The sequence below is a fragment of the Macaca thibetana genome, chromosome 1 (genome assembly GCF_024542745.1).
Source record: "Macaca thibetana thibetana isolate TM-01 chromosome 1, ASM2454274v1, whole genome shotgun sequence".
In the NCBI taxonomy this organism is placed as follows: Eukaryota; Metazoa; Chordata; class Mammalia; order Primates; family Cercopithecidae; genus Macaca; species Macaca thibetana.
The window spans coordinates 157,854,654-157,882,100 of NC_065578.1; the positions used below are offsets into that span (position 1 = coordinate 157,854,654).

Sequence of the window (27,447 nt, forward strand, 5' to 3'; positions counted from 1 at the left end):
GTAACTTGGAAGTTATCTAATTTTGCCCCCTGTATCCTGGCAATTTCTGTACTCCCAGATGCCAGAGCTAGTCTGGAGAATACTGGATATTTTCTTTTTTTTCTTTTCTTTTTCTGAGACTGAGTTTCGCTCTTGTTGCCCAATCTGGAGTGTAATGGCGCGATCTGGGCTCACTGCAATCTCTACCTTCCGGGTTCAAGCAATTCTCCTGCCTCAGCCTCCTGAGTAGCTTGGATTACAGATGCCCATCACCACACCTGGCTAATTTTTGTATTTTTAGTAGAGACGGGGTTTCCACATGTTGGCCAGGGTGGTCTCGAACACCTGACCTCAGGTGATACGCCCGCCTTGGCCTCCCAAAGTGCTGGGATTACAGGCATGAGCCACCGCGCCCGGCCGATATTTTCAATCTAGAAAGAAAGTCAGTGGGTGTTAGTGGGGAAAAGATGCATAAAGGCTAATTCTGGAGGCCAGTTACTTGCTGTCTGATTTTGTCTGAAAAGTCAAGAGGATGCTGCAGCTTATGATGTCTGGTATCAGAGCTTTTGGTCAGACACAGAGTCCTCACTTTGGGCCCCTCTCCTAATTGGACAGGACCCCTACAAGGCAAGGGGCTTCACCTCAACATGAGGAATTCAAATCAGACTAAAGGAAGAAACTTCTCGGATCTCCAGGCACAAGAGGATATACAGCTGTGCTGGGACCCCAAGGCCTCTGGGGAATAGGGGCTTTGAGTCACTGAGACAGGGAGCAGCAATTCATGGCAAATCACACAGCTGCCCTGCCTTGGCCTGGCAAGCCACTGGCAGCACAGGCACGGCCTTGAAAGGCTCCTCTGAGACTGCTGGTCTGGCTGCCTCTGGCTCTCCCTCTGCCCAAAGGACCTTTCCATGCAGAGAGGAAGAAAGAAGGGCAGAAGAGATGAGATGGGATGGGCGAGGGGAACAGAGGAGGCAGTTGCCCTCCACCACTCCTGGGTGTGAGGGAGGGCAGGCCAGCAGAGGCTGGCGCATGTACCTGCATGGTGGTGTGACTCAGAAAGTGGATGCATTCGTGTGAACATGCAGAGTGTGGCCCGTCTGGGCCCCTTCAGCCTCCCATGCAACCTGGCCTACAAGTTCAGATACATCGGGCGCCCGCATGGCCAGCTGGCTGAGCGGTCATGTTTGGAAACCTCTCTCAGCAGAGCCCGCCCCACCCACCTCTGAACCAGCAGACTCCCAGACATAAACAAACCAAGGCCCCTGGGCAGCTGCCAAGATCTATCTTCTTGGCAAGAGCCAGGGGTTGGGGGGGGCCCCTCACTCACCATCCTTCAGAGTAAACAGGGGTGCTTATTTATGCTGGGGCAGAGAAGAAATCTTGTTGGATAAATCTGGTATGGGAGTGGGCGGAGAGCATAGGGCATTCAGAGTCTGCTCTGGCTTAGGTGACGGGCTGAACTCCACTGGTTTCCCCGTCTGGAGCCTGGAGATAACACCTCCATGAGGCCACAGGGAAGCATCCAGTCAGGACATTGTCATCTCTCCACCCTCCTCACTTCACCTGCAGCATGAGTGGGGAGATCTTGGCCCTCTCTTCCTTCCTGCCTGCTCTCAAAGCGGGGCCTGTCATAAAGTCCTGTCCCCAGCACCTCCACAGTCTCCTGAAGCTGTCCAGAAGCCCTCCCAGCTCTGCCCCATGCTGCTTCTCAGCCACACTGCAGGAGGGGAAGGGGTGAGCAGGACACAGTCAGGGGCTGGCTGGCTGTAAACCCAGCACTCCTGCGCTGCATCCCCTTCCTGACACTCCATGCACAAGCCCAGGGGTCAGCTGGGGAGAGGTTCTGAACAAGGCGAGAGGGGACTGATGCCTCACCAGGCCTGGGAGAGATGACAGAAGGGGAATACAACCCTCTGACACTACATTTTCCAGGAACTGCTGTTAAAAAAAAAAGAAAAAAAAAAAGAAAGAAAAAAGAAGAAGAAGAAGAAGAGGGAGAAGAGGGTGGGGACCTCATCTGTTTTCTGAGGAGCCAGATGGCTCAACTCCACCTCCACTGGATGTCTAACCAGTAGTTCCTTCTCTAGTCTCCAGGGCATGTACCTCCCAGAGGTTAAGGCAACACACAGATGGAAAACCTGCACTCTCTAATCACCTGCCAATGCCCAAGTGCACCCACAATCGATGACATTTTTTTCCCCACTTTACAAATCTAAGACAGAGACAGCCGTTACTTTTCTGTGTCACATACATACTAGAAAGCAGAATGGCGAGGCTGAGATGACGATTTTTAAAAGTGGAGATAGGGTCTCAATCTGTCACCCAGGCTGGAGTGCAGTGGTACAGTCGTGTCTGACTGCAGCTTCAACCTCGCGGGCTCAAGTGATCCTTCCACCTCAGCCTCCCAAGCAGCTGGGACTACAGGTGCACGCTACCACACCCGGCTAATTTTTAAATTCTTTTTGTAGAGATGGGGTCTGACTATGTTGCCCAGGCTGGTCTCAAATTCCTGGGCTCAAGTGATCCACTCATCTCGGCCTCCCAAAGTGCTAGGATTACAGGCAGGAGCCACGCACCCAGCCAACAATGTTTTGTTTTTGTTTTTAAACAGGGAAGTAATTGAAGGCACAACCTCAAAGACAACTAAGTGGATCTAGCAGGAACAACCAACATCCAAATTACCATCACCAAGGCTGAGCTGCTTCCCTGGACCGTGAGCCCCTATCTGTCCCCCATCACACCCTGCTCCCCTTGGGGCTTGAGGTCCCCTACTTTCTTGGGGTGGGGCTGGGGTGAGCCTCTCCAGGACAGCTGAGGAACTTTAGCTGCCTCTAGGGTGTTTCGGTAACTCAACCCCAACAGGGCTGCTCTGGTCCGAAAGCCAGCTGGTGAGTTCTAAACAATGGCAGGGGGTGTGCAGAGAGGGGGAGGCTTATGAATTAAAAATAGATGCTAGTAACCGCCAGGGATCTTGCAGAGAGCATGTGGGGCTGTGTTTACTAGGGAGAGAAGAATACCTCCTATTCATGCCCAGAGATCCGGGCAGAACTGCTACTGCTTCTCACACCAGCCCAGGGCCTCTGGGTGTGGGGGAGTCAGCTGACAGAGCAGGGTTTACTGATGGCTGGAAGACCCTTTTCCTCTGTGACAGGGAAGCGCCTTTCTCTCCTCACGATCCCCAGGGCCACGCCCATTCCTGGAAGGATAGCTCCAGGTCAGGAAATCTAGGTAACTCAAGGGGAAACAGCAACCAAGAGATAAAATCATCCCCCTCGGGCTGAGGCAAACCTGCTCTCCATAGACTTTGCATAAAATGGTCCCCAGCTGGGTTCAGTGATGTCACCTCTCAGATGAGTCTCGGGTACAGACTAGGATCCCTTGTCTCCCTGCCAAGACCTAGCTGGGTGCCATAGACAAGCAGTCTATTGATTCCCCTAGGCCTTAGTCTATTCATCTGTAAAATGGAGATAACACCTGCTCTGCCAACTTCACAGGTATGTTATAAAGATCAACCAGGTCACACACCTAACAAAGCTGAGGGTTCTAAAGAAGGATATAAAATAGTCACAGGAACAACCATTTCCCCCATTATCACCCTGAACCCAGAGAACTGTCCCCTCATCAGGTCACCCAAAGTCTCTGGGTCTCGTCTTCCATAAGCAGCAAAAAAAGAGTTCCTCCCTCCCATCTGGGTATCTCAGGCATGGTGAGCCACATGGCAGAGCCCCACAGAGAAGCTCCCCAGCTAATGCTTCCCCCAGGTCCCGCTTCCCCCAGGCCCCTGCAAACATCCAGTCTTTCACCAGCTTCTGTCAGTGCCCACTGCCCACCCCAACATCTTCCCCCTGCTCAGGAGGTCTTCATGGGAGTCCTAAGCAACCAAACACAGCAAGGTTCACGGTTTCCCTCCTCATAAAATAGCTGCATACCGGAGACTCCTGCTTGACAGGATTTTTCTAATTTGATTTTTAAAATGTATTCATTGACTCACCCATGAGAGGTGGGCCTGGCTGCCTCTACACGCAGAGTGTCTGCTCATTAAGGGCTGAACAACCTGGTTCATTCTGCTGGGCTCCTCCAGCTCTCAATTTCACAAAGCCACGCCACCCTTTTAGCCAACGTGTGCAGAGCTCCTCACTCTGAGAACAGACTTCTCCCCACTGGAGGCTAGGCTTGCAAATGGTTCAGTCCCATCATTTTAAATACTATCTATATGCTGACAACTCCCAAATTTATGCCTCTAGCTTGGATCTCTCCCCAGAACTCCAGACTCGTACAGCTGACTGCTTATTTGGCATTTCCACGTGGACGTTTAATAGCCACTTCAAACTGAAGGTACCCCAAACGTAGCTCTGATTTCTGCCTCCCCACCTCACACCCCTTGCCAGGTACTCATTCCATTTGCCATCTTCCTTGACTCAGTTATTGGCCATTTCTTCTTTCTGGCTGCCAGGCTGCAAATCTGTGAACCACATTTGACTTCTCTCTTTCTGTCATGCCACATAGAATCATCAGAAACCTTTGTGGCTTGATCTTTGAAACCAATCCAGAATCCAGCTACTCTGCCCCACCCCCAGAGTAGTTGGACAGCTTCTGAACCAGATGCCCTGCTCACACCCAGTTCACAGCACTTTGGGAGGCTGAGGAAAGCCGGATCACCTGAGGTCAGGAGTTTAAGACCAGCCTGGCCAACATGGTGAAACCCCATCTCTACTAAAAATACAAAAATTAGGCAGGCGAGGTGGTGGGCGTCTATAATTCCAGCTACTCAGGAGGCTGAGGCAGGAGAATCACTTGAACCCAGGAGGCGGAGGTTGCAGTGAGCAGAGATGGGTGACAAAGCAAGACTCTGTCTCAAAAAAAAAAAAAAAAAAAAATTGGGATATCGTCACCTGGCTTAGCTGTCTCACAGGATTGCTTTAATGAATTCATGAAACAATGTCTACAAAAGCACTTTCTACGTTGGAAAAGTACAAAACCAAACCCGAGCTGCTATACAGTGCCGGGCACACAGCGTATACACAAATGCTTGTTGAATGAATGAACATCCAAACATTTTCAAATGTCAACACGCACAAGAACCTGAGAAACAGTCTGTGTTGATGAGAGGACAATTTAAAACTATATGTGGAGATGGATCTGCTCTGGTGATCATCTAAGGTAAAAACAACTTTATATCAGAGTTTCCCTTGGAACTTTGACGCTGGAAAACCCACGGGGCCTCACATGCCCCAAATGTAGAATTGTTTGGTCCTCCATCATGTCTCCTTCTCTCACTTCCACTTGAGCTGTCTTCTCTTTCATCTGCCCTCCCACTGGACCTTCCAGACTCCTCCTTCCACAACAAACAAGCTGCCTCCTGCCCACAGTCATGCACTTGGGCCCCTGCAGGCTCTTACTGCAGCTCCGCTTGCCCTGGAGCCTGCATTAATCGCAGTGATTTTTTCTTCCTCTTCCTCCCTCATTTTGTGCCCTCTGGAGATGGGACCAGCATTCTACTGTACTCAGTGTTGCTTTAGCCCGGCCTCCTTTGAGGTCCCTGCCATTGCACTCTTCTCCCCCACCCTCCAGTCATCAAAGCTACCAGCTGCCCTCCTTCCTGACCACTGTCCTAGGGGGCATCTCCATGTTGTGGACAGCCCATCCCACAACCTAGCCTCTCAGCTCTTGCCACTGCAAATTATCTTTCCATTCATTCCTTGTTTGCCATGCTCTATGAGTATACTCGGACCTTTGTCTTCCCTATCCCATCCCCCAAATCGTAAACACCAATGCCCTCTCCTATCTCTCACTCCTCTTTATTCTTAACATACCTGCTCCCTCACTCCCTCAGTACCCCCATCTCCTTTTCTCCACATTCATCAGCCTTCTCCTATCCCCACCTCCTTCTCTGCTAGCCAAGATTTCAAGCATTCTCTGATCCAAACCCCCAACTCCTCTGTCACCCTTACATGCCCTCCCAGCAACCCCCAACCCTGGATTAGCCAGATAATCGTTCAGCTCTGTTCCTACCCTCTGGCTAGGACCACTACAGAGAAAACAATGTGCAACCACTAGGGTGCTGCCAGCACAAATTACGAGCCTCTACAACACCAGACAGGTCACCCGTGAGTTCCTGCTCAGAGCCTTGCTCTGCCCCAAGCCAAAACTTTACAGCCCTTCTCAAGCCAGCCCTTCCCACCACCCCTACTATTCATAATAAACAGTTGCACTTTTGGTTTCTTCCCCCATAGAAAATAAAAACAAAGTAAGAATTCATTTCTGCCTCCCAGAGGTGACTCTTTGTGACCAAGGACCATGCTGACATCTGGATCTCACACCCTTTCACCTACTCACTGACCTCACCCCAGTGAGAATTCCCCTTCCTCACTGCTATCTTCGGTCTCTCCCTAATAGGGCCCTCTCCAGTCAACATGGAGGTGGGCTCAGGTGCTTCCTGACTCGAAAAAACCAACAAAACCAGACTGCCTCCACCTGATGCCCTCCTTCTTCCCAGCCAAGCTACACACCTGCCTCCACTTCCACCCTCTCCTTAATCCACAGAAGCTGGCTTCAGGTCATGGTTCCCAATGACAGCCACTGCTTGCTACTGCCTGTGCACATTTCCAAACCCAGATGTGACCTGCCCCTTCTATGCATTTCACTCTAATTACTTCCTCCTCCTTCAAGCTCATTTTTCTTTTGTTTTGCTGCAAGTTTACTTCTATCCATCTGACTGCTCTCTCTCAGGCTCCTGGTGCTTGGCCTGTCACTTATATGTCAGTTGGATCTGTCCACGGCCTCCTTCTCATTCGACACATCCTCCTTTGAAGACCTCACCCATACCCATGATTTCAACCTCAGTGCCAGCTCCCAGAGCACTGGCCCCGGCTCAGGACCCTACCCCACAGACCCAATTACCAGCTGGTCCTCCCTAGCTGGACAGCTCCCAAAGGCACTTGCAACTCAACAGGTCCAAAACTGAACTCATCACCTTCCCCTCAAAACACGCTCCTTCTCCTGTGATTCCTCAACTAGAGAATTCCCCCATTTCTTTTATTTCTCTTTATTTATTTATTTTTTTGAGACTGAGTCTTGCTCTGTCGCCCAGGCTGGAGTGCAGTGGCTTGATCTTGGCTCGCTGCAACCTCCGCCTCTCAGGTCCAAGCAATTCTCCTGCCTCAGCCTCCCGAGTAGCTGGGATTACAGTCGCCCACCACCATGCCTGGTTAATTTTTGTACTTTTAGTAGAGACGGGGTTTCACCATGTTGGCCATAGTGATCTTGAACTCCTGACCTCAAGTGATCCGCCCACCGCGGCCTCCCAAAGTTCTGGGATTACAGGTGTGAGTCACGTGCCTGCCCCAATCTACTCTTTATATTGAGACCTAGAGGGACCTCGTCCTGCCAGTTTCCTGCCTAGCACCCCCTGATAGCTTCACACTATTCCCAGACTCAACATGGCAAAGCCTTTTGTGATGTGGCCTCTGCCTACCTGTCAATCCCCAAAAGTGCTAGATGCTCTGGCCATAATGAACCCCCAGTAGCCCCCAGCACCAGCTTGTGTGCTTTTGTACGTCCTATGCCTTCCCTTCCCCCTTCCCCTCTCCCAGTTCTTGCCTGGCTAAATTATTTAAGATTCAGCTCAATGGTTTCCTCAAACAGGTCTTTGCCAGCTCCTTGCTCTCTCCTCAAGTCCCCTCTCCCTTGAAGCTCCCACAGCAGCTCCCATCTCTCTGTTCATTCACCCACTCGTCCCCCTTCTAGAGTGAGCTCCACAAGGACAGCAACACTGGCTTGTTCATTCTTGTAGCACAAAATAAGGATTCAATAGATACTTGTTACATGAATAAAAGAACGAATATATAAATTCATGAAGTGCCAAACTAGCTTTTCTCCTTCCCAAATCACCCTTCACGGATTCCCTATCTTCTTTGGTTGGTGCCAATAGTAAAGATGATACTACTCCAGGCTCTATTCCAAGTATGTTATATATATTAACTCATTTAGTCCTACAACTGTACTATTATTATCCTCATTTTCCACTGGTGACACAAGCATAAAGAGGTTAACTGAGTAAGTGGCAGAACCAGGGTTGCTTCCAGTCTATGCTTTAAACTACTATACATATTGCTTCTTGATAGCCCATTTAAGGAAAACAAGTCAACATTAATACCAGTATGAACAAAACACAATTTTGAAAAACAAAACCCTGAGGAAACAAAAATTAGCCATCCTGGGGATCATCTCTTGTTTTTGGCCTAGTCATATCTGACTCCTTTAACCAAGGCAGATAACTATGCAGGCGGCAGGGTGTCAGGATCTGCCAGGCAGGGCCCCCGGTTCAGCTCCCCAGATCTCAAGGCCCCTCAGCAGATGGCCCTTGCCTTTGAGTCTCCCCCTGCCCCAGAAGGCCCACCTCACCTTGTCCCCGATGCCTTCGGCCTCCTCAGCCAGGAGGTACACGTTGCTACCATCGGCCAGCAGCAGAGCAGTGTCGGTGGTGGAGGAAGAGCGGGGACGGCACTGGTGCTGGTGCAGGATGGCGGCCAGGCTGCTGTCCTGGGGGGCCTTCCGCAGCAGGTGAGGGCTGCCACGCTGGGGCTCCAGGGAGCTACTCTTGGTGCGCCGGCTGCTGCTCCCGCTGCTGCCGCCCCCACTGCTGCTGTGCAGGCTGGCGCCCCGCTTGATGGAGGGCCGGGACCGGATCTGCTGCAGCACACGGTTGAAGGCAGTGGGCCGGGCAGGCAGATCGTGCAGGGACATGGCGTAGGAGACGCGGTGCATCTCCGGAGAGCGTTCCTTCTCATCTGGGGAGTCATGGTCGGACATACCCTGCTGCTGCTGCTGCTGCTGCTGGGAATCCTGAGACGTCTGGTGCTCCCTTTCCCGAGACCGACGGCGGCTGTGGAACAGGTGCTTCAGACCGTGGCCAAACATGGAGCCCTCTGACAGCTGCTGGATTTTCTGAAGGGGGAGAGATGAAGAACCCTGGTGAGTGGAAAGCTCTTGATTGCCTAGTCAGTGTGGGGTGAAGGTGAAGGGTCTGTCCTTGGTGGACTGGCATAGCTAATGCAGCCATCTGAACCTGGAAGATCTCTATAGATGGCATGTCGTGCATAAAAGGTCACTTTGCGAAAAGGTGGCAACCCAGACCCATCCTTTCATTCCCAAAGAGATGTGCCCCCATGGTTTTCCCACAGGACATTCCCAATCAAAATGTAGATTCAGAGTTTCTAGGAATGATGCTCTCAGGGCTTCAGTCTGAGGCTTAATGGCATACATAGGTAGCACTTGGCTCATGGGGTTGTATCCCTCTACATTGATACCCCCAGCCCCAGTTCTTCCCTCCTTCCAAGTTAGACATCCCTTCAAGCTGTACCAGCTCTTTCAGGCCACCAAGCATTGATTTCCAAAGATGCCCAATTCCAACATTCGCCCAGGAAAATCAGGGTCATACAATCAGGTTACACTGTTGTAGCAGACACTGCTAATTGCCTACCCAATATCTATTTCTCTTTCTTTCTTACCAATCAAACTGCAAGGACTTAAATCACCTTGCTAAAAATTCCTGCTTCATCAGACTCCCTTGCAGCTAAGAGTAGCCACATGACAGTTTGGGCCAACAAAAAGCAAGGTGAGTTTCTGGGAACACTTTTGCTTTCCTGATAAAGGCACTGGTCCTTTCCACATCTTCCCATCTGGAATGGGAATGCAGTGCCCGGAGATGCAGTGGCCATTCTGCAACCTGATGAGGGCCTGCACACAGATGGTGGAGCCCAAGGGACAGTCCTGGGAACTTGAAAGTCTATGGAGCCACCAAACCAGTTGTGAACATCTATCCTGGAATTCTTGTTGCATGAAATAAACCAATCTTTGTCTACACAACTCTAGTATGATTTTCTGTTATTTGCAGCCAATCTCATTCCTGATGCGGTTGGCAATGAAATAAACTTTACTTCTATGAGCAAACCTTGTGACGTAGTCAGTAATGTGACCAATTCTTCAGCATACACATCGGAACAAGCTATCCAAATGAGTGTCTTTCCCCTTAGACCCAAAGAGGCCCTGCAACCCAGTGCTGCCCTGGCCACAGCCTTTCCTCTCAGCCCTGTCGCTGAGATTCTCCAGCTGCTCCTCCAGCAAGACTGCTCCCAGAGGGGCAGCTGGATGGCCTGCCAGGGCGAGCAACTGTGGGATAATTCCAGACAGCTGCTTCTGTCAGGGGACGGCTTATCTGGCCAGGCTGAGCCCTCTATGAGAGCTTTGGAGCCAGTGGGAGGAGGGGTGAGACTTGGAGGACCAGGAGACACCTCACATTCTGCAGCTCCTTAGAGGAAAACTCAGGACCCAGCCATGTGGGACTCAATGAGCCATAGCAGGATTTCCTGTGATGAACAACCTACAATCTTACCAGGCAGCCTCAATCATTTAAAAAATGTTCCAAAAAATTACACAGACTGGATTTTCTTTTTTTTCCCCTAGAAACAACCTTACAGAGCAGAAAATCTAGACCATATAGAAACCAAGAAAAAGCAACCTGACATCCTCTGAATGAGCTGACCCCACTCTTAGGTTACTTTACAACTCAGCCTTGAGTTTGTGCAGATGGCTGCACTTACAGCTGGATACAAATAACCACACCATTATGTATTTGTGTAAAATATTAGGATTTTCATTTTTCACCTCATTTGAGCATCCCCAGAATCTTCAAAGTAGGTGAGGCCCTTACATCACCCATTTTACAGACCAGATAAATTACATCATCACAACTCATCACGAACTAACGGTTTTTCATTTTAAAGAAGCTTTGTATCCTGCATTATCCCATCTGGTTTTCCTAAATAGTAACAAAACCAACAACTGGAACATCTCCTTTTAGAGATGAGGAAATTAAGGATACCACGATTCCCTCTCAAGAACTGAATTCTGGGGCGGCCCTCGAGATGCTAAGTTACACAATGCCAGGTTTTCCCACAGGAGTTACCATCCCCTGGGGGCCAGCTTGAGGCAGGATCACAAGGCTCACCTGAATCTGTGCTGGGAAGAACCAAGATGTCAACTCTGCCATGGACTTGGAACGGGCCAGATCCTGCAGTGTCCAGAACAGGGACACGCCAGGACACCTCCCTCTTCCCTAGGCCCAAGCTGATGCGAGACCTCCCTCCAGGTACTGTGATGGGGCCAGCTGGCTCTGGCATTTGCCCAGCTGCCTCTGCCAAATCGTCACATTCCATAATACAAATTGTCTTTCTAGCATTCTATTCCAGGTCTCTTCCTCTTCTCCCCCCATTCCGAAACTGGCTTCTCCAACACTGAGGATCCACTCAGGCAGAAAGAGTTTCCCTTCTAAAGACTTCAGCAGAGGTCCTAGAGTTCTGAGGCATTTCTTCTCCCCTATCCCTGGGAGGCCAGTGGAGGTGCCAAGGAGAGCTATGGCAGCCACTAATGTCTGCCATATTGCCTTGGAGCCTAAAATCTTTGGTCAATTTGCTTTTAAAATTTATACAACAGCATTTTGCAAAGTGCATTCTGATTTATACTGTCATAATCTGACACTAGCCTAATCTCAGGAGCTAGAAATGTGAGACATCATAGCATCAGTCTATTTTGCAGATGAAGAAATGGAAGCACAGCATAGCTAAGTGGCTCATCCAAGCCACAGAGAGAAACCCCCAACTTTTTTTTTTTTTTTTTTGAGACAGAGTCTCGCTTAGTCGCCCAGGCTGGAGTGCAATGGCGCGATCTCGGCTCACTGCAAGCTCCGCCTCCCAGGTTCACGCCATTCTCCTGCCTCAGCCTCCCGAGTAGCTGGGACTACAGGCGCCCGCCGCCTCGCCCGGCTAATTTTTTGCATTTTTAGTAGAGACGGGGTTTCACCGTGTTAGCCAGGATGGTCTCGATCTCCTGACCTCGTGATCCGCCCGCCTCGGCCTCCCAAAGTGCTGGGATTACAGGCGTGAGCCACCGCGCCCGGCGAAACCCCCAACTTCTAATTGAATTTACCTTCATGGGCCCATACACGGATTTCTTTTTTTTTTTTTTCCTTTTCTTTTCTTTTTTTTTTTTTTTTTGAGACAGAGTCTCGCTCTGTTGCCCAGGCTGGAATGCAATGGTATGACCTTGGCTCACTGCAACCTCCACCTCCCAGGTTCAAGCACTTCTCCTGCCTCAGCCTCCTGAGGAGCTGGGATTACAGGTGTGTGCCACCACACCTGGCTAATTTTTGTGTTTTTAGTAGAGATAGGGTTTCACCATGTTGGCCAGGCTGGTCTCAAACTCCTGACCTCAGGTGATCCGCCCACCTCGGCCTCTCAAAGTGCTGAGATAACAGGCATGAGCCACTACACCCGGCCCCATACACTGGTTTCAAGACTAAAGTAGGTAGGGTATTTGCATGCGTCCCAGAACAGTATCAAAGGCAGGAGCAAAACAAAAATGCCTGGGTCAAGGGTTGTTAGGTCCCCTGAACTGCAGTCGTGATCTGCCCATCCCATGTTATAGGACAAGACCCTCAACTATAAAGTCTTTACTTCCCATCTTCCTGAGCTGTCCTGTGGGTAAAGGAAACCTAAGGAAAGTGACCAGGAGACCCCAGGACCTTTGCCCCAGCAGACCAAGGAGTCTATCAAAGTCTGTGGCAGGCAGGAGGGAAAGAACAAAAAAGAAGTTAAAGAACAATGTGCGGAGAGAGGAGATTGCTCCAAATGAAGGGGTTTTTCCTCACTTATAAGGTGCGAGGCGGGAACAGCAAAGTGACGCATGGGCTGGGCCGCTTCTTTATGTGGGTGTCAGGGAGGAGATGGTTAAGGAGTTTTGACATAACACAGTAAGTGTTTTAAAAAAAAAAAAAAAAACTCAGCACATACACATAACCAGCTACAAGTTTCAGAAGTGAGGAAAACCATGGTGACTAGCTTAAGGGAACTTAGCCGCCAACGCAGCAGAAAGCACCACCTGCTCTGACTAACAGGTTCCAGCTCCTAAAATGTCACTTGCTTTTCCACATTGACTTTTGCTTTTCCCTGGCTGCCAGAAACCATTCTGGTGGCCAAATGAAGCCATGTAGTAGAGAGCTGAGAGGTGGGACACAAACAGGGCTTTCATGATCCATAAGACCGAAGCAAGAAGTGCCGTCCCCAGAATTGGCCAGAAGGTAGTCAGAAAGGAGAGCCTCCCAGGGTGAGTTGCCCTGAGGAAGGAAGTGAGGGGAGTTGGCTGTCCTTCCCCTGGAACTATCTGAAGGGGCAGGAAGGACCCCATCTCCTTGGGTGACATTGTCCTTTCAGGAAGAAAGGGAGGACTAGATGGCTTCTGAAAGATCCTTCCTGAGAAGGCTGTGGTTTCTGAACAGTTGGGCTTCATCCGTCTTTCTCCCTGGGTGTGGGTCCCCCAAAGGGGAAGTTTGCTCCAAAATCTGCAAACACAGCTGCATAAATCCAAAACTAAAATGTCTCGGGGTACAGTGTCATTGGCACCATCTGGTTAAAAATGACCAAAAGTGGTTTCTAATTTTTACAGGTCCCCGTGTTCTCAACAAATCCCAGGAAAGCTTCAAGTCACACTAATCTATAGCTAATTATCCCACCTGGCAGCTGACTGCATAGCCCTTCCTCCTACCTGGGTTTGAAACTCCTTCCGCCCTACCAACAGTTTGGCTGTGAGGGTTCAGTGGGGTGACTGGGTCACCCTGAGCCTTTGCCAGCCTAGGTTGCCAACGTTCCTCTATTTATAGGGTCTCTATGGAAACAGGGCCAGCATTAGAGAACTAATCACTGTAAAAACCCACAGAGTTCTACTCTCAGGATCCAAAGTGGATTGAAGAAGTCTCCAATTGCTCTTAAGAAGCTCTGGGTGGGGAGCCTGGGCGGGAGCAGGAGCGGAACCATTACCCCAGGTTTGGTGCTGATGATCACAGTGGTGTACAGTAGGCAGCTGCAACTGCTCAGGCCCACTTGGAGTTTCTATTGGAAACCCAGTGATGAAAGCTTTTTGGAATCATTTATTTCTTTCTCAGACTCACAGCTGACATTAAAAAAAAAAAAGTCTCAACTCATGGGCACACAGGCAAATAATTCCCCCATTCTCAATTTTATTTTGATTCCTTTCTCCTTTATTGCTTAGAGAATTCTGCCTGGAGCCAAAGCAAGTGGGAAAAGGTCACCTCATCCACCATGTCTTTAGGCAGAACTGATTCAGCACACACCAACATAGAAGACTTTTATTAAAGTTCCCAGCATGGTGTGCCCTCTCTCTGCCTCTTTGCATCCTACCCATCCTTCACCACCTCGCCACTCCATAAAGACCTCTCTGATCACACCAGTCTGCAGCGATTTCACCCTGCTCTGAACACATAAGCGCTCATTATCTGCACCACTCATTTTGCAATTAATCGTGTACTGCCTTGCGACATCGCTTCCAGTGCTCTCTCCAACTGTTATCCAACTTCTCACCTGCTGATGGACGGAACCTTTGAGGACAATATGAGTGACTGGACAGCAGGAGCTACAGCACCTACATCTGTGTCCCTAACATTACCTGGCAGAGGCCTCAACACAAACATGTAAGACTGCTACGTAAATAATTTGTTCATTTATTTTCTGAGCAGCCACTATCCAAGTCTCTACAAATCCATCTTACAAAGGTGATTTTAATCCTTAGATGGCTATCTTTTCCAAAGACATAACCTTTCACAAATATTTCAAATGCTCCAACAGCCTTTTCTTGTGTCTAACTCAGATTTCTCCTGCTGTAGTTTAAACCCTCTTCTCACTCTATTATCTTAGTAACCGCCAAGATTGAGTTGGCTTGGGAGGAGATGAACACAGGCCAAGGAGTCAGAATGTGTGTGATGTCTTCAAGAATGGCTTAGGGAGGGCTCGGGTGGGGGGGCTCATGTCCTTATAGCCAGCTTTGTTTTCCCTGGTGGACATCACTCAGTTAACCTGGCTGGCATAAGGAAGCCTTTAGTCATTTGGTTTGAAAATAACTGTTCTTTTTTTTTTTTTTTTTTTTTTGAGACAGTTTTGCTCTGTCGCCTAGGCTGGAGTGCAATGGCGTGATCTCAATTCACTGCAACCTCTGCCTGCTGGGTTCAAGCAAATCTCCTGCCTTAGCCTCCCGAGCAGCTGGGACTATAGGGGCACACCACCATGCCTGGCTAATTTTTTGTATTTTTAGTAGAGACGGGTTTTCACCATGCTGGCCAGGCTACTCTCGAACTGCTGACCTCGTGATCCCCCCGCCTCAGCCTCCCAAAGTGCTGGGATTACAGGCGTGAGCCATTGCGCTCAGCCAAATAACTGTTTTTCTAGCACAGTCACAAAACATACCTGTTATCCCCAACAGCTTTGTTCTAACTTCTTACATGAAGAGAGACTTCAGTGTTTGGCTGACAAAGGTGGACCCTGTCCAGTTATGGCCTCATTCCAAAAATGTACCATGCTAGTAGTCTACGGGGATTTCAAAGGCAGATGCCATTTCTTAAGGGAGAGATGAAAACAGAAATGAGTTTTGAGTTGGCCTTTAAGACCACCACTGAGAAGCTGCCTGAGCCCTTTTCCCCAGCTCCTGATAACCCCATACTCTTTTAAAACTTCAACCCAAAATTTAGGTCCTATCAGATGTTTCAACTCCTTGTTGAAGGAAATTCTTAATGGGATTGGCAGTGAAGACACAATTAGATACACAAAAAGCAGCACATTCTGTAAATACTGAGCCTGCCAGACAGTTCCCACTAGAACAACTAGGGCAGCTGGGAATTAATCTAGAACTCAATATGTGGCAGGAGAACAGGGAGCTTCGTTTGCCACATGCTTTCCCATCGGTCACCAGTTCCCCCAGAGCCCACATACAGGGCTGCTCTGGATATTACTGAAGGTTGGAGGGGGTGGGGATGGGGCAATCCTGGGCCTTCCGACCCTCTGCCTGCCTCATAAGGTACAAGCGGGACAAAACAGATAACTTCAGCATTTGCACTACCCTCCATTGTTCCTGACCATTCTAGTCAAACAGGGCAAAGACCCTACAAAAGCACTTGCTACCTCACTCCCCCCATTTGGAAAGCCCCTCTTCTCTTGTTTGGTAATAAATGTTCCACCCCTTCTTTAAAATCCTGCCCTAGGCTGTGCACAGTGGCTCACGCTTATAATCCCAGCACTTTGGGAGGCCAAAGAGAGTGTATCACCTGAGGTCAGGAGTTTCAGACCAGCCTGGCAAACATGATGAAACCCCATCTCTGCTCAAAATACAAAATTAGCTGGATATGGTGGTGCATGCCTGTAGTCCCAGCTACTTGGGAGGCTGAGACAGGAGAATCGCTTGAACCCGGGAGGCGGAGGCTGCAGTGAGCCGATATTGCGCCACTGCACTCCAGCCTGAGCGAGACAGAATGAGACTCCATCTCAAAAAAAAAAAAAAAAAAAAAAAATCTTGCTCTAAAGCCACCTCTTGCAGAACAACTTTCCTGATAAACCCCCATAAGTTTCTGATTGCACTGCATGATGCATTAAGCACCCTTAAACTTATGTGTATTTCCACTATGGTTTTCTTGCAAGTATTTCATCCTATTTGACCCAGAAGCTCACCTGGAGGTGAGGCCAAATAACCAATTTCCCATTTCTTTGTTTTTAGGCATACCTCAATTCTACCTCCTCTGATGAAACTTACCCCAGGCGTCTGGCTCCCACCTAAGATTGCAGGAATCTTCAAGCCTTAACATATCTACTGGGGCCTCAAGATGCAGCAGGCCCTCAGAGAGCCATCCCAACCATAAGCTCCTGGAGAGCCCCAGGAAATGCACACATCTTCATCCCACCCACGTTCTTATGAAGTAGTTTGTCTTCTCCTTCATTTAAAAAATGAAGAAACTCTCCACTCCCACTGCTTCGCTTGACTAACATTTTAAAAAAAAAGGAGAAACTGAGACCTATAAATTTTATCAAAACCCTGAGCCTTGAAAAAATATATATATAATAAATAAACAAATAGAAAACAAGCAGGGGCTTCTCGGGAATGTCAATTTTTTTTTTCTTGACTTGGGTAGACGAGGTGTCTGTTTTGCTTCTGTTATTTAAACTGCACACGTTTTCAGGCACTTTTATAAGCATGTTTCACAATTTAATTCAGCAGCACCTCTCCTGCTGAAGGTGGTCAGTATCTGCTGACTGCATGAACCCTTCTCTAGCGGGCTGTCCGCAGGAGCACTGAAGGAACACAGGCCACTCACAGTGGGAGGAAGCTGCCTGTGACCACCAGGAAAGGCGGAGAGCCAGCAGGGAGAACCACATAGGACTCAGCTGTGACTTTCTCTCAGATATCTGGCTTCAAATTATTTTTCCTGCTCTTCACTAAGTAGGCAGGAAGACCAGTGTATGGTGTGACTAGAACATGAGCTGGAACCCAAATAAGTCTTGAGTCAAAAGTGCTTCAAATCAGGAGGAGAATGATGGAATTTGGAGCTCCCCCTTTTTCTTCAGGGAAAGATATTAATACTGCTCAGAAATCTCCGGGGAAATTACTTACAGGGGCTTTTGTGAGAGGAAAGAGAACCTTAGGGGAAGTCCAGGCGGAAAGCACGGGCCAGCATCCCCAGACACCTCCTTTCAGGAAAGGGTCAATTCTTCCCACTGCACAAGGGGTGAGAGAGGTGGGGAGGTTGGTAACTTCCTCCCATGCCTTCGGGCTTCCATCACATATCAGGACAGAACCAGCTCACCCTTAAGCTTGGCCACTCATCCTGGGCCTCAGAAGTATCTACCACACATTCACATGTTTTTTTGTTTTTACTTTTGTTTTGAGATAGGGTCTTGCTCTGTAGCCTAGGCTGGAGTGCAGTGGCATGATCACGGCTCACTGCAGCCTCAGCCTCAACCTCCTGGGCTCAGGCGATCCTCCCACCTCAGCCTCCCAAGTAGCTGGGACTACAGGTGTGTGCCACTGCACTTGGCTAATTTTTGTATTTTTAGTAGAGACAGGATTTTACCATGTTGGCCAGGATGATCTCAAACTCCTGGCCTCAAGTGATCCACCAACCTCGGTCTACCAAAGTGCTGGGATTACTGGCATGAGCCACCCCCGCTCCTGGCCCGTATGCTGTATTTTTAACAGGAATGTGTGTTCCCTGTCTGCAGTATTCCCCTAAGCTCCCCGTCTCCTCCCATATGCAACGGAACTGGGTTTTCTTGCTGTAGAATTCTGGTGTACTTTTGGTCAGCCAGCACTCTCTGTGGCTTAGCAACCCCAGTATCTCCTGGCTTAGCAACCCCAGTATCTCCTCCCAACAAGCCGGGAATCTGTTAGCAGCAAAAGACTGGGCGATAAGGAAAAATGAATCGAAACATGAACTCGAGTGGTTCAACAGGAATTCAAGCTGCAAGTGGCTGAAGAATGGGACTGAATTTTTGCGTTCCTGTTGTGGGAGTGTCTACTGAGATTTTCCCCGAAGGTCCCACAGGTGTGTGGAACAGTTGAGAAGGCCCTCAATGTATCTGCATGAGCCTCCTGTGAGGCAGTGTCCATTTTTAGGTTATTTTTAATTACAGTTTTAAAATTGCTGTTTAACTACTACTTTTCACTGGCCCTTCCCACCCTATAATCACAGATCCCAGGGCACTGTAGCAGAAATTCACAGTGCACAGTAAGATGGTCCACAGTGCTAAAGGACCAGAGGGAGACCATAGGAGCCCCTGAAACCACGGACTGTCACTAAACACCATTCAGATCTCTTTGGCAAAGATAAAAATTCTCTCCTCTTCCCCTACCTCCCCAACCTCTATGGAGGTGCTTTATACAGAGTCTCTTATTTTTTTGTTTGCCCCAAGATGATTTCTTCCAATGCACTTAATTCATCACAGTGCCTGGAGCTGTCATGACAAAATAGAAGTGGGGCTAAGGTACCAAAAGTTATCATCTCCAAAGTTTAAAATGAAAACAAAAGCAAACCAGACTGCTTATCTGCCTTGACCGAACACAGGGATGAGGTAGGGAGCATTAAAAATTAAACACCCTTCTGTGGTACCACCAACAAATCTAAAACCAGTCAACTTCTACCCAGTTCCAGAGCCAATAATGGAATTTTCTATCATTGAAAAACTGTAACAGTATTGGAAAACAACTTTTCCAGAAAGTTTGGAGGGGCTGGGCACGGTGGGCTCACACCTGTAATCCCAGCTTTTTGGGAGGCTGAAGTGGGAGGATTGCTTGAGCCCAGGAGTTCGAGACCAGCCTAGGCAATATAGCAAGACCATGTCTCTACAAAAAAATTTAAAATTAACCAGGCATGGTGGCATGCGCCTGTAGTCCCAGCTACTGGGAGGCTGAGGTTGGGGAATCACTTGAGCCCGGGAGTTTGAGACTGCAGTGAGTCGTGGTCATGCCACTGCACTCTAGCCTGAGTGACAGAGCAAGATCCTGTGTCTAAATAAATAAATAAACAAGTTTGGACACACTCCGATATTCTTAGTCCCTTTCCCCAGAAAAAGGCTTAGAAAAGTTGGGTGATTTGCCTGAGACCACACATCAAATCAAACTGTGAAAGTCCCCAAGTCACATCTGGTTGGAAGTCCCTTGCACCCGGTAGTAAACATGTTGTGATGAAGCAGACAGAGATAAACAGGAAAAGCCCTGCTGTTTCCCTGAGCTCCCACAAGCAGGCTGCCGCTGGGTTTTCTGCTCCTTACTGGGTCCACATTGCTGGGTTCAGTGGTATGTTTTATCGGGGGCGGGGTGGGGGGAACCTTCTTTTCTTGCAACTGATTCCAATTCTGGTTGAGGGCAGTTCGGCAGTTAATACCAAATGTAAAGTTGTTACTACATCTGCCCCTGACCAGAAGGAGGGCATCGCCAAAAAAGAAAAAAAAGAAAGATGATACAGGAGAGTGGAAACGAACAAGCTTAAGGCATCCCTTAAGGCGTCCCTCTACAGAGACACTGCAGCCCCCATGCCATGACCAACCCATCTTCCTCATGAAGGCAACTGGGGGAATAAATGGCGAAAGCAGTTTCCACTGCTGTCCTGAGTTGGAGAGTGGGGAATTTCCAAGACCGCCTCTGACAGACTCAGCTGAGGGTCTCATCTGGTCGAAGAATCAGGGTTTGCTGGACCGGTTCAGAATGAGGCTGAAGTCAGCAGCAGAAGGCTAGCCTCCTCCCTACAACAGCATTCAAGGGACCCCTTCCCCCTCACCATCTCACTTAAAACAGGAACTACACCTCCTGACCACATGGGATGGACTCGCAGGTGACGGCAGAGATAAACACCAAGGACTCCCTGGGTCTGGCAAAAGCTCAAGCTTCCTGTGCAGAGAGAGCCTATCCCACAGAGATCCTCTAGACATAAGGCTAGCCACGAAGCTCTGAAAAGGACAGCGGCAGAACCAGAGGTCAGATTTGAATAATTACTGCAAAATTTAAAAAATACACATAACAATAACCTAGTCGTCCCCCTTTTCACTCCCCCCCAAGGCACACAGACAGGTAACATACACAGGTAAGAGCACACACACTCACCTGCGCTCTGACTTCCTGACTCTGAGCCGCTCAGGCCAAATGAGGAATGTCATTGGCTTATTCTGGTGAGCTCCTTAGTGGCTGCTGCCATAGGATACAGGCTTTATTAAATGCAACGGAGTCCTTTCCGTTCTCCTAGCCCAGACCCCACACCTTCTCTGGAGAAAATAACTGAGGCATCAATCTCCAAGGCATCTAAGTTCCTTCCTTGGGCTGACATCTCGCTCAGCCGGACGGTGAGCTGGCTTGAGAAGCCTGAGCCTGCAGTCCCTGTGGCAGTTCCGGCAAAGGTGCATTATTTATCTCAGCTGCTGTTTTAATTGATAGAGATATATTCAAGACAGCTCGCCAATTGTCTCGGCAACCTCAGGCCAGAAAATAAACATCTCCATGTGAACAGTTCTTTCGGCTTCTGGTTCTAGCTGCCGTCTCAGCATGTATGCAACTTGAACTGAGGCCCCAAACCAGCCCAAGCACTGCTCCACCACCTGTCAGTTCTCCACCCTGGGGGTTGGTTCAGCAGCAGGCAGAGAGATCTCCAAGCACTATCTTAACCTCTGGCTCCACCTAACGGCAGGAAATCCACACCCCCTGTTCACAGACCGGCAAACTGAGCTTCATCCAGGAAGGCGCTCAAAGATCCCGATGGGGCCGGCTCACGCCTGTAATCCCAGCACTTTGGGAGACCAAGGCGGGTGGATCACCTGAGGGCAGTTCAAGACCAGCCTGGCCAACATGGTGAAACCCCGTCTCTACTAAAAATACAAAAATTGGCCGGGCGTGGTGGCGCGTGCCTGTAATCCCAGCTACTCGGGAGGCTGAGACAGGAGAATCGCTTGAACTCAGGAGGCGGAGGTGGCAGTGGGCCGAGATCGCGCCACTGCACTCCAGCCTGGGCGACAGAACGAGACTCCGTCTCACGAGAAAAAAAAAAAAAAAAAAAGATCCCAATGGGTAGAGACTTACTCAGCAAGGAAAACTAATGGTCACCTGCTGTCCACTTTTTGGTTAGCATCTTGGATTTTAGCCCTTTGTCTGCGAATAGCACTTCACACATTATTCAAACAATCTCGGATGGGTGAGTCACTAAAGCGTTTGCTGAATAATGGGGAACAAACACAGAGGCCTGAAATGGAGCTGAAAGACAGAGGCACAAATGGTACCTGACGTCCCCCCTGGGGTGCCAGCCAAGCATCCGCTCATCCTCTCTGACCTTTGCCTGACTTCCCCCCTCACTTGTATCCTGTTAAAGCACTTCTGCGTGGAGTGGCAAGAGCTAAGTCGCGGGTTGGGCTTGGCGGGGGATGGTCTGCTCACCTTTAAATCAGGAGGCTTGCTTCGGGGACCTGGGTTGGGCGCCGCGGCAGCGCCAGCGTCTGAAGTTGGCCCGCCAGCAGAGTTAGCACCCGTGGTCTCCCCAGGCCGGAGGTCCGCGCCCGGCAGGTGGGAAGCGGCATCTTCCAGCCCAGCTCCATCCTCTTCGCCCTGTTGTTGCTGCAGCTCGTCCGATCTGCACCTCTTCATGTTGTATGTGGGTCGGCAAGGGGAATCTGTCCTTTCAGCGCGCCGTCTTGGGGAAGACCGCACCCCCTCTTATACTCAGAAATGAGGCCTGGGGTCTAAATTATTAACAAGGAGGGGAGATGGCAGACCACGATTTCTCGAATTTAAAAAAAAAAATTCTTAAAGGCGGGTGAGGGAGGGACGAGAAGGGGGAGCCTTGGTTACAGCTTGGAATAGTTCATTTCGACCTGGGGAGCGAAGACAGGTCACAGTCGAGGCTGGGCAGCAAGAGTCCTTGGGCAGTCATTGCAGGAGGGAGAAAGAAGACAACCCCTGGCCCCCAAACTTTCTGCTTCAGGGCACCGGGAGGACGGAGAGGAGCTGGGCGGCACAGCGCATCCCTCTCGGCCGGCCGGGCTGCGGGGCGAGGCGGGGCGCGGGGCAGCCGGCCGGGCAGGTCCTAGTCGGCCGCCCTCGGCGCCGGCTGCTGCTCCCGGCCCTGCAACCAGCCCCTGCCCCGCATGGGCCGGCGGCGGAGGCCGCAGCGCGCCCGGCCCCCTCCCCGGCCCGCGCGCCCCGCTCCCCGCCCGACGCGCTGCCTGCTGCAAAGCCGCGGCCGCGGCCCGAGCCCGCGGCGAGCGCGCAACCTACCCCGCCCGGCTGCCTCCGCCCGGGAGCGGGAAGGCGAGGCTAAGAGGGAGTGACAGCGGCAACCGGCCAATGGGAAGCCCGCGGGGCTGAGGGGGCGTCGCGCGGCCACGTTTTTAGGGTTGGTTGCACCGTGCGATCCCCCAGGAGAGGGCTGCAGGGCGATGCTGCTGCGTTTTTGCATTGCGGAGAGCGGGCTGCCGCGCAGGGGCCAGGACAGCCGGCGTGGGAGTCGCAGTTTCGGCGCCAGCTTGAGGGACCCTGCCGAGGAGGGCTTGCCCGGGATTTCCTCCACCCATTCGCTTTATTTGGCGAGAAGGGGCACAAGAGGGATGTTTATTATCACTGCTTTTTGGGGCTCTAACTTTGTACCTTCTATCCATAAGGGAGACACCTATCCCCTCTAGGATACTTGGTCTGAGTTAAACCTATGCCTACATTTAGAGCTGCAAATGCTAAGGGGAGGGGGTGTTCTCTCCTCACTCCTCATCGCCCCGTCCCCCGCTTTAAGTGCATATTTCTTAATGAGACTTTACTTGGCATAATTTATGCTCAGAAATTGGGAAGAATTTCATATAAAAACACAATAACGTATGTGAGAGTTCCATACAAACTGCGAAGCAGCTTTTAAATAAGAAAGGGTATTAATGGCAGGAGGTTGCTACATATAGAAGTGTAGAAAAGGAATGCTGTCTCTCTTTGCATAAATCTCAGCCAAACTGCTGAGTAATCTGGAAGCAGAAGAGAGCAAACGTTGGGGTTACCAAGATATGGAGAGTAGTGATAATAACAACCCGATCTGAGTGTCTATTGTATGCCTCCTGTGGACACAAAGGATTTTACTCATCCAGCAACTAGTGGTTCTCAAATTGTGGTCCTTGGACTAGCAGCTTCAGCATCACCCGGGAACTTGATAGAAATGCAAATTCTTGGCCACCAGCCAGACCTACAGAATCAGAAGTAGTGAGCCAAGAAATCTGTGTTTTGACAAGCCCTCCAGGTAATTCTGACACACGCTACCCTTTGAGAACCACTGGCCTAGACAGTGAAGGGACCACACGGTCTCTAAAGGATTTTACAGTTTGCCCATCTCTTTCACACCCATCATGACATTGTAGCCTCACTTCAGTCTCACTAGTCGGAGTTTTTTGACTGTGTTCTGTCTTCTTCCCATTCCAACCACTCATTTTAATGTGTATCCTAGAAGAGACTAATTTGTTAAGAATTTACTTCAGCCAAGCAGCTACTTTCTAAACTAGGCAGCTCCACTTATAGAAGATAGGAATTTAGGATGGGCTGGGAATGTAGAACCACCCCCCACATCTACCACAAAGAATCAAGCACAATGTGGAAACACAAAGCTATAAGCCTTTATTTAGCATTTTCAATGGTGAGGGGATGGCAGGATGCCAGTGTAGACCGTGGGCAGGACTAGACAGAACCGGAGGGGGCAGGTTCCCATGGTGCAAGGTTTCAAGCAGAGGAATATACTGCTCCCTGCCTGACTTGGTCCAGGTAAGTGCAGAGGCCCCAAAGACCCTGAGCAAGTCTTGAGGGGCACGTGGTGGCCAGCAAATGGTGAGCATGCATTGACACATGTTCATGACCTAACTTGAAGCCAAAGGAAAGTGAAGGGATTTGGTTTAAGGAAGGGATTTGGTCTCGTTTAAGGAAGCAGAGAGCATTATAATTTTGAATTATGCCTTGTTTCTATACTAGATAAAAGTTGGTCTTAAGTTTGGTTTTTGTATTATATACATACAGCATGACAGCCACATTTTCTACTTGCCATATTTGCAAGGTATGATTCAGGTCAGCAAAAAGGTCTGTGGTGTGTTTCATAAAATCAGCTAATACTTTACATTCCATTTTGGAGAGGCAGCATAGCATAATGGTTAAGAGCTCAGGCTCTGTGGCCAGACTGGCGACAAATCCTATCTCTGCTCTTCACTAACCATGTGAGTGGGACAGGTTATCTAACCTCTTCATGTTCCAGTTTCTGGGTTATTTGGAAGTAGGGATAATGACAGTACCTACCATACAGGATGTTGGGTAATATATGTAAAGCACTTGGACATTGCCTAGCAAAGAGTGAAGGGCCATAGCTTTGACCACACATGTCATCCAGTTTCAAAAGCGTTGCACATTTCACTCCAATGCTTCTATCTTCGGGAGTTCAAATGTGTCCCACTGATTTCTGAGTTTCACTGAGTGTCATATTATGGAATAAATATGCTACTGCCAAAGAAGTTTGGATGAGAAGTCTGTGTAGAGACCTGAGTGACCTATAACCACCAATTTGAAGCCAATGGCAAATTTTCATTAGCCGCCGTAAATTCTTGAGCACCTAAGAAAATCAGAACTTGGAAGTACTTTGGTTGGTCGAAATTTTGTTTACAGCATTGGATTATTCTATCGTTCTATGTTTCTCTGGGAAAATATAGGCACAAATTATGTTTTGATATTCAAGATAAGACAAAAGTTTGCAGATACACAATGCGAGTGATTATATTTTCTATGTAGGAGTAGCATTTCCATTCTATTTTGGCACACCTAGTTAATTGTAAGGAAATAGCATGATTTAGTGGGAAGAATATTGGTCTTGGTGTCAGAAAATTCATGTAAGCATTCTAGTTCGGTTACTTCTTGTGAGCTTAACCTCTTTCACCCTCGGTTTTCTCATCTATAAACAGGGGCTAATACTATCTATCTTCACTGGTTATTGTGAGGATTAAGGCAGATAATGCATGTGAAAATGCTTGACACATGGTATATGTGCAGTAAACCTAAGTGAAACAAAAATAATTAACTTGGTCAAGCCCCCCGTATGCCATATGAGAAAGAATTATCCCACTAAGCTGAATGGTTTTTGTGAACAGAAATCCCAGTTAAACTAATGAAAGGGAACACTCTGGTAGTATCAAATTTGCTAAACCAATAAGTATATAAACAAGAAGTATAAAGGGCAGAATTATGGAATCCTGCTCTCTTGTCAACACCTAGTTCATTTAGTTTGATAAATGGTGGAAGCTTTCATTATAGAGGATAAGGTGCCAAGATCAACAAAGTGTAGAGTAGGGTTTTGTTTTGTTTTCCTTCTTTTTGTAAAAGCAGTTAGGTCTGAAAAATAAAAGGCTTCTCTTTTTGCCAATAGTAAGAAGCTTGCAGATTATCCAAGGCAATTCTATGTCCTATTCCATAGCAATACTTAAAAAAAATTTAAACATCAAATGGATAAATGGTTGTCAGTGTGCTATTTTAAGGTTTAACATACTGAGTAGAGTGATTCAAAGGTAAAAGTACTCTCTAGAGGGACTAGATATAACAATTTTGGTCACTGAATTTTGATACCAATATCATTGCACATACTCCTTTGTTAATGTAATTCTCTTCCCTTTTTGTTGGAGATGACCACTTCCACTCAATGCACTCCTTAAAAGAAATTGAGTTCTGTTGGATTAGGAGTAGTAAACTATGCAAATAATCCTTAGAAAGATTGCCTGGATTGTTGACGTTGTCACAATCCCACCACCTAAGTACGGGCTTTTTATTGGCTATTGTAAAAGGAAGGGAGGACCAGGAAGGCTCTGTATCACTCCTGATTGGAGAAAACTCTTAGCCTAAACCAAATTTTATCCTATTTTTTTACTTGAAATGTACTCAGCAGCATTTCTGACATTATTACCTTTTCTCATATTATTCCATATATTATTGGCCATATTCCATATGTTTAAGTAAACTTTTTTTGTTTCAAGTTTTAATCAAAGCTTTTACATAAGATTACTTTATTCCTGCATCTTCTCAATTGTTTCTTCCTCGTATTTGCCCTTTTCCTTTCCTACTTGGCGAGATTTGGCTTTCCGTTCAAGGATCTTTTTGTGGTCTTTGTCCAGTTTTAGCCTAGTGAGAACCACCTTGCTGGGGTGAATGCCTACGTGGACAGTTGTGCCATTAGCCTTTTCCCGCTGCACCCATTCAGTGTAGATAACATATTTCTTCCTGTAAACCTGCACTACTTTGCCAATTTGCTGACCTTATAGTGTCCTTGTACAACCTGAACTTCATCATCCTTTCGGATGGGCATGGATCGCACGTTGTACTTCTGTCTCAGCTCTTTGGAAAGAGGGGAAGACATAATCTTCCTGCGAATGTGGGAAGGTGCATTGAAATGCCTTTTGTGATTCTTGCTTCGGTCGGAAGTCACAAAGGGATTAAACTTCATTTTGGCCCCTCCTGCTTCGGTGATGGCCACAAAAGGCTTAAGTAAACATTTTAAATGACTGCTTAATGTTCTGGTTCTGTCAACTGAAGATATCATGGTTTAACATACTATCCACCTTATTCTTTGACATAATTTTTTGCCTTTAGAAATAAAGCTGCCATTACTATATTTATGCAGAAATTGTATACATTATTTCATTCAAAACACAGAATCTCTGATACCAAACTGGCAAGGTTTTTTTTTTTTTTTTTTTTTTTTTTTTTTTGAGATGGAGTCTCACTCTGTTGCCCAGGCTGGAGAGCAGTGGCATGATCTTGGCTCACTGCAACCTCTGCCTCCCGGGTTCAAGCGATTCTCCTGCCTCAGCCTCCCGAGTAGCTGGGATTACAGGCATCTGCCACCACGCCTGACTAATTTTTTGCATTGTTAGTAGAGACGGGGTTTCTCCATGTTGGCCAGGCTGGTCTTGAACACCTGACCTCAGGTGATCTGCCCGCCTCGGCCTCCCAAAGTGCTGGGATTACAGGCGTGAGCCACCATGCCTGGCCCAAACTGGCAATGTTTTATTTTTTTTTATTTTTATTTTTATTTATTTATTTATTTTT

At 48.5% G+C, this 27,447-nt stretch overlaps 1 protein-coding gene and 1 pseudogene across 3 annotated transcripts in view; both read right to left on the reverse strand.

The window, feature by feature from the left end:
* The window catches only part of TMCC2 (transmembrane and coiled-coil domain family 2), a 44,575-nt gene extending 21,923 nt beyond the window's left edge, over positions 1-22,652 (reverse strand). The window contains exons 1-2 of one of the 2 annotated variants that reach the window (XM_050763421.1): positions 21,787-22,652; positions 8,386-8,928 (exon numbers count right to left, since the gene is read on the reverse strand). In XM_050763421.1, coding sequence (XP_050619378.1) covers positions 8,386-8,928; positions 21,787-21,993 — 750 coding nt within the window. In that variant the 5' untranslated portion in view covers positions 21,994-22,652. Of the gene's footprint in view, positions 1-3,973; positions 4,162-8,385; positions 8,929-21,786 lie in introns of those variants that run through there. The other variant, XM_050763450.1, reaches the window with a different exon arrangement.
* A 3,738-nt stretch (positions 22,653-26,390) lies between these two features.
* On the reverse strand, positions 26,391-26,883 carry LOC126939422 (60S ribosomal protein L26-like; annotated as a pseudogene). Its single transcript, XR_007720376.1, has one exon. The product of XR_007720376.1 is annotated as a 60S ribosomal protein L26-like (transcript).
* Between the last annotated feature and the right edge of the window lie 564 nt (positions 26,884-27,447).